General features: G+C 50.6%; 1 protein-coding gene across 1 annotated transcript; it reads right to left on the bottom strand.

Moving 5' to 3' along the window:
• Window positions 1-5219: 5219 nt before the first annotated feature.
• LOC127311596 (zinc finger protein CONSTANS-LIKE 5) lies at window positions 5220-6789 on the bottom strand. Its single transcript, XM_051342039.2, has 2 exons — window positions 6022-6789; window positions 5220-5923 (listed from the first exon to the last, which is right to left on the bottom strand). The coding sequence occupies exons 1-2, from the start codon at window positions 6667-6669 to the stop codon at window positions 5459-5461; spliced, it is 1113 nt and encodes a 370-aa protein (XP_051197999.1). The 5' UTR covers window positions 6670-6789; the 3' UTR covers window positions 5220-5458.
• Window positions 6790-7485: the final 696 nt, after the last annotated feature.

The following is a 7485-nucleotide window of genomic DNA, read 5'->3' as shown; positions in this document are numbered from 1 at the left end:
AGGTGGGATTAAGTATCCGGAAAGTATGAGTTGAGGCATATGGATCAACAGTGGGATTTGTCCATCCCGATGACGGATAGATATACTCTGGGCCCTCTCGGTGGAATGTCGTCTAAATAGCTTGCAAGCATATGAATGGTTCATAAGAGACCACATACCACGGTACGAGTAAAGAGTACTTGTCATGAGACGAGGTTGAACGAGGTATAGAGATACCGTTGATCAAACCTCGGACAAGTAAAATATCGCGTGACAAAGGGAATCGGTATTATATGTAAATGGTTCAGTCGATCACTAAAGTCATCGTTGAATATGTGGGAGCCATTATGGATCTCCAGATCCCGCTATTGGTTATTGGTCGGAGAGAAGTCTCAACCATGTCTACATAGTTCGCGAACCGTAGGGTGACACACTTAAGGTTTGATGTCGTTTAAGTAGATATGGAAATATGGAATGGAGTTTGAAGTTTTGTTCGGAGTCTCGGATGGGATCCAGGACATCACGAGGAGGTCCAGAATGGTCCGGAGAATAAGATTCATATATAGGAAGTCATATTCCAAGTTTGGAAATGATCCGGTGCATTTATGGTAGGTTTTAGAAGGTTCTAGAAAAGTCCGGAAGAAATCACCATGGAAAGTGGAGTCCCGGAGGGACTCCACCTTGCATGACCAGCCAAACCCTAAGGGGTGGAGTTCCAGGTGGACTCCACCATAGGTGGCCGGCCACCCCACCTAAGGAAAAGGTGGGAGTCCCACCTTGGGTAGGACTCCCCCCTTGAGTAGGTTTCCCACCTATGGGAGGTTTTGTTGTTGGGGTCTTATTCGAAGACTTGGACTACAACTCTTGGGGATTTCCACCTATATAATGAGGAGGAGAGGGAGGGGACAGCCACTCTTGGCCGCACCACCTAGGGCTGCCCATGGCCGGCGCCCTAGCCACTCCTCTCCCCAAACCCTAGCCTCTCCTCCTCCACATAATACTCCCGCAGCGCATAGGCGAAGCCCTGCCGGAGTTCTCCACCACCACCGCCACCACGCCGTCGTGCTGCCGGGATTCCGAGGAGGATCTACTACTTCCGCTGCCCGCTGGAACGGGGAGAAGGACGTCGTCATCAATACCGAACGTGTGATCGAGTACGGAGGTGCTGCCCGATTGTGGCACCGTCAAGATCTTCTACGCGCTTTTGAAAGCGGCAAGTGATCGTCTACCGCAGCAACGAGAGCCTCCTCTTGTAGGCTTTGGAAATCTTCAAGGGTTAGTCTCGTTCATCCCCTCGTTGCTCCCATCTTCTAGATTGCATCTTGGCTTGGATTGCGTTCTCGCGGTAGGAAATTTTTTTTTCTATGCTACGAATCCCAACAAAAACAAAGCTGAATGGGCCAGGCCCAATACCCGACGAGGGTGTGCGGTGCCATGTAGGCACCGACCTGGTCGGTGTATAGGACTGGCCTCCTATACGGCTATACACATGTCAGGTTGGTGACTACGAGCCCCGCACACCCTGATCGGGTATTGGGCTTGACCCATCTCCATTTTTTCTTTTTTTCTTTTTCTTTTTCTTTTTATGTTTCTGTTTTTTTCTTTTTTGTTTGTTTTTCTATTTTCTTCTTCTTATTTTTTCCTTCTTTTCGTTTACCTTTTTGTTTTGTTCAAATTTGAAAATAGTTCAAATTTAGAAAAACATTAAAATTGAAAATTGTTTAAATTTAAAAATTATTCGTTTTTGAAAAAAGTTCAAATTTTAAAAATAAAGATTAAATAAAAAAATTAGAAAACTACAATCTTAAAATAATTTCAAGTTCGAAAAAACTTCATATTTATAAATATTTTCTAAAAAAATGAAAAAAATTTCTAAAATTTCTAGATTTTAAAAAATTGGATTTAAAATTTTTCAAACTTTCGAAAAATGTAAAAACAAAAAACAGAAAAACAAAACAAAAAAAGTGAGAGGGTACTGTGGGCCGGACCAGACATACGCCTAGGGGTTTGCGACGCCTGGTCCGTGCCGACCAAGTCGGTATAAGGCACCCCTGCATTAGGCCCGAGGGAGCATCTTCTTAGCTTGTACGAACCTCTAGTGGGCCAGCCCATTTAGTTTATCCCTATTCTCTCTTCCCTCTACGTGACCAGACCAGCGGGAGTCTGCTTCGGTTTTGCAAAATCTGAACAAAATCGACAAAGGAACAAAATTCAATCCGAACAAAATTCAAAATCAAACAATTTTTAGAAACGAACAATTTTCAAAATTGAAGAAATTAATTTTAAAAATTTCAAATTAAAAAAGTTCAAAATGAAAATGTTCAGATTAAACAATGTTCAATTTTTTTAAAAAAGTTCAAACTCGAAAAATGTTCAGATTAAAAAAATGTTCAAAATAAAAATGTTAGAATTCAAAGATTGTTCAAATTTGAACATAAGTCAAAATTTGAAAAAAGTTCAAATCCAAAAATGTTTTAATTTTTTTAAAAGAAAATATGTAATGCAAAACCAACGAAAAACCGAAAAAAACTCACAAAACCCCAAGAAAATCACAAATACAAACCTAAAGGAAAACCGCCTCCAGTGCTAGTGAGCCGGCCCAACCTTCACCCCCTGTGCGGAGCGCCAATTAGCTCCCGCAATGAGCGGAGAATAGGAATTGTCATAAATAAATGATACAATTAGCAAAATCGTATGCGGAATCAGTATTGGTCCCTACCACAGTTACCTCGAAATAGGCTTTCGCCCCGCTTTATAAATAAAGCAACCACATCCATACAAAGTTCAGATATAACACAACGAGCACACACCACACACCAACAGTCTGCAGGGGCAACGGCACAACATGCCCACAAGAACGAGTAAAGCGATACAACCCCCCATAGAAGAGGGCCACTCAGATGCTGGACGACGTAGAAATGCGACGGGCTGCCGCAAGAAGATCCTCCAACATGCCGTCCTGGCGCTCCCTGTCCCGCTGCCTACATAGAGGGTACCACTGCTGCAACAAAGCCAAGAAAGAGTAGATAGAGTCAGAAGCGCGTCGAGGTAAGATACGCTCAATGATCATCTTATTGCGCACAGTCCATAGAGTCCAGCTCAAGGCCGCGAACAATAACTAGAAGAGGCGCCTCCTCCTACCGGTGTTGTACGCATGTGCCTCAATGAACTCTCCGAGGGCTGAAGCCTGCCACTCAGGCCCCAGCGCCTCCTGGAGGAAGCTCCAAAGGAAACGGACCGCGGGGCAAGAGAACATGATGTGCGTCGTCGTCTCCGGGATCGCACACAATGGACAAAGCCCGTTGCCCGGCCCGTGCCTCTTCGCAACCTCCACCCCAGAGGGAAGGCAATCCCTAAGCAACTGCCGTAAGAAAATCTTCGTCTTGGTGCCTAGGGGTGGCTGACCGTTGGGGGTGTCCTGCCCATGCTCACCCCTTCTTGAATCTTCCACTAGTACTTGTACCCATGGGTCTCGGTGCGATAGTGACGTGGCCTCCTCTCCTTCACGAGCGAGGTCACTGATATGGGAAGTAGGTAGTAGGTTGACGATTTAACCGCGTGTAGATAGAATGTTATTATGCCGACCAAAAATTACAACATTTAAGAGCATCTCCACTCAAGGTCCTTTAGGGTCTCCTACAGAGCTATGGGGGTGCCGGTGCTAAAAATCGTGCCCAGCCACCCCCTCCCAATTACATTTTGGCTTTGGCGTGGCCCAACAAGCAATCCGGATGAGGGGGGCTAGCGGGGCCGACATATGGAAACGTGTTGGCAGGTAGAGAACGGGCGAAGCGCCCGGTCATCGTGGGCCAACGTTGTTAATGGCTCGGGACTGGTCGTCTTCTTCATTCTCGCCTTTTGCATCGTGTTACTGGACTGCTCGCCTTCAGCGCCAGCCTTCGCCAAGCTATCTCGCGCCGGTGAAGGACGAGCACGAGGATCTCCAGGTGCTCCGCGCGGCGGTGGTGTCGTCATCCGCGACTGCCGCGCCCCTTCTCCCCCTGTGTCTACCTCCACCTCGTCGAACGGAAGTGTGAGACGAAGGAGTGGATGTCACCACCGGAGTACAAGGCGGCCGTCCTCCATTTGAAGGTGGAGGGGGAACCGGAAAAATTTCCAGGCGAGCACATTGCCGAGCGCGCCTCGTTCGAGGAGACGGACAAGTTCATCGAGGCGTGGCCGGCGGCGAAGCACCGTCGCGAAGACGCTGAGCGCACATAGCGCCTCGGCTTCTTCATCGAGCTGGAGGACTACTAACACGGGGATGACTTATCGGGTCCACATAATTAACATCCCTGGCATGGATCCAGGCAGAAGCCCATGAAGCCCATAATGAAATAGAGATTCTGAAGCATCCGAAGCCCAAGAACCAGACGTAAGGAGCAAGTAAAGGCCCATCTAGGAGTCGACATTAATGTACCTTTATCCAAATATTTGTAACCCGACCTGGAACTGGACTCTGAGACCTAGCCTCGCATATAAAGGCTGGGAGGAGCCAACGGGGAGAGAACAGATCAACGAATAGCACAATCGATGTAACCCTAGACCGAAAAACGGTGACTTAGCCTCTTCATCAATATGATCGGACCACCTTGTTTGTGTGATAAGCCGACGAAATCACCAACGCACCTCTTTTCCTGAAACCCAAGTCCATAACTATGGACATTGCCGAGTGCGTCAACGACGGCGACATCGGCCTGTGGAACAAGCCGCGCAGGCACGACGATGTTGGCCAGGGCTGCAACAGCAACCCGTCGTTGAAGCAGGAGCCCAACGACGACGACACGAGGAGGACTTGGACTAAATGGCGCCTAGGCCTCGGCCGTGGCCATCGTTAGGTTTAGGTTTTATATTTATGTATTTTAAAATTTTGTACAAACTATTGCCGAACATTGTATACAATCGCCGGACTATCTTTGAAATCGTGTTTTGAATGAATTTCAAAGTTTTAATTTTTTATGGGAGGCGCGGCTAGGAGTCAACATCCCCCCATTTTCGTGTGCACGCCGGTGCTTATATGGGCCAAAAAATAGCTACGCCACGTCGCATGGGGCTTGAGTGGAGACGCTCTAAGTGTTGCTCATTTAACTACGAATTTTCTTTTCCGCTCAGACTCACGGAGTTTAGAAGAGGACTTCCGGATGAGCGTGCGTGAGTGACGCATGCTGTTTCTGATTTTTATTTCACCTTCTCGTGTGCCCCATTGAAGTTTAGCTAAAACCTAACTTGGTCACAACAGCTGCAGGATCACCGTATCGGCCGGTGTTATCTCAGTAAAGATGGAATTAACACAATTTGACATAGTAGTATGATTGACGATTCATTCGAGATGGCTATACTAATGCTATAGACATCACTAGCTCGATCGAGCTAGCTCAGCAAAAGTACATGCATGGGAATGGGCCGAGCTACTCCCCAACGTACTGTACGATGGTACAAGGCGTACACCACACGGCAGGCCGCGCCGCCGGCCCATGTATCAGAAGGACGGCACGACACCATAGCCGAAGTCGAGCAAGTACGAGGACGGCACGGCATGGGCCTCCGCCTCCGCCTCCGCCTCGGCGTCGTCGGCATCGTTGTCGGCGCGCTTGGCGAAGCGGCCCTTGACCCTGGGGCGCGACTCGGCATAGGCCTTCCTGGACGCGTACCGGATGGTCTTCTCGAACCGGCGGTTCTTCCGCTTCTCCCGGTACCGCATCAGCCTCGCCTCCCTGTCCTCCCCCGTCACCGCCACCGCCCGCTCGGGCACCGTCAAGTACCCCGTGTTGTCCACCGGCGACACCTGATGCATGCTCACGCCGTGACTCGGATAAGGAGGAGGCGCCGCGGTGTACGACGTGTAGGTTTGCGGTTTGGGCCTGGTGAAGTCGAGCTCGAAGCTCCCGGCGCCGCCGCTGACGAAGGTGGCCTCCGGCACCACACCGACCTCCGAGGAAGAGCCCTGAAAATAGGTAGATACGTGTCCGGTCAGCAAGTTCTTGTGTGGAAGCATGAAAGATGTCGATCTTAAGGAAAAGCTAGAGGAAAGGGGGAACTCACGCTGTGCGCAAGGGAGGTGGTAGTCGTGTAGGAGCTGTAGGATGGCGGCGGCTTGGCGTGTGTGCCGATCCCGCACGCGAAATCCAGCTCCACGGCGGGGACGGCGCCGGCGCCGCTGGGGACGACGCTGTCGGCGTGGGGGAAGCGCTGGTACTCGAGGCCGAGGTAGGGGTCAACGAGGTCGGAGAACATGTAGTCCATCTGCTTGCCGCCCTCCTTGCCGGCCTCCACGTTCAGGTTCAGCGCCAAGTGCTCCTGCTGCAGCCCGTGCTCGTGCGCGTCCTCCTCCGAACGGGCGGCGAACATGTTCATGGCCTCGGCGGCAACCGCGGCGGCCTCGGGCGACCCGATGGGCGCGACGGGCACGCGCACGTGGCGCTGCGCCAGCGGGTTCGCGTCGTGGATGTCGGCGTCGCAGGCGGCGCAGAGCACGGCCGCGTCGGCCTTGCAGGTGACGGCGGCCGGGTTGACCTCGCAGACCTCGCACACCCACACGCGCTCGTGGCCCGCCCTGGCGTGCGCCGGGCGCGCGTCGCACCCCGTGCACAGGTACCCGGCGCACGTGCGGCAGTGCACGGCGGCCGGGGCCCCCTCGCAGGCCCCGCACCGGCGGCCGCCGACGCCCCAGTACTTGCGCAGCTCCATCATGGTACGGTCTCAGCTGCTCTCTCCTAGCTCGATCGGACGACAGGCAATGGCGCGCGGCTTCTGTGAGGCGTCTGCACTTGCTTGCTTGTCGCGATGGTGGTGGTGGTGGTAGACTGGTCGTAGTGGGGTGATTGAAGGTGCTGTTGATCGATGGCCGGAGGGAGATGTAATAGTGGGTGGGGGACGGCGACGGGGGCCGGAGCGGTGCAACGTGGTGGGCTGCGAGCCAAGCGTAATCGGGCAGTGTGATACAGTGAGGATTTCGGAGGCGATTTGGTGCATGTGATCGACAGGGAGATTTCGGCGTCAGGTTCACTTCCCCGCTCGGCTACCTCTCTAGAGCTAGCTGGGTTGGCTTGGCTTTTCGGGGAAGCGAATCGATATGCTACTAATCCGATCATATCTTCGTCAATGGTGATGTGGGATTAGTGTGATGGATGCTCGCTCGGAGGAACAAACGGCGGTATACGTCCGATGAATCTATTCTTCGTACATGGTACATACCTCGTATGTAGTATCAATTCCCTTACCAAATACGTACATACTCATACCTTCACTGAGTCCAGTCCTTATCTGTGACTTTGAAGTGTTGTATCCATACATGAGAACAGAAAATTTGACTAAAATTGTGATATTGTGAGGAAAGGCAAACCAAAAATTTAACACCAACATGAAGCAGTCTAAACATACTTGAATACATACATGAAGAAAAAATATTTCCACACATTGAGAAAATAAAAAACACTAAATTTATTTCTCAAATGGGACATAGTAATAAATATTGCAATGCTATAATAAATAAATAAATAAATAGTT

Source organism: Lolium perenne, chromosome 7, assembly GCF_019359855.2.
Source record: "Lolium perenne isolate Kyuss_39 chromosome 7, Kyuss_2.0, whole genome shotgun sequence".
Lineage (NCBI taxonomy): Eukaryota > Viridiplantae > Streptophyta > Magnoliopsida > Poales > Poaceae > Lolium > Lolium perenne.
The sequence above is the reverse complement of the archived record's forward strand: the minus strand, read 5'-3'. Positions and strand labels throughout refer to the sequence as shown.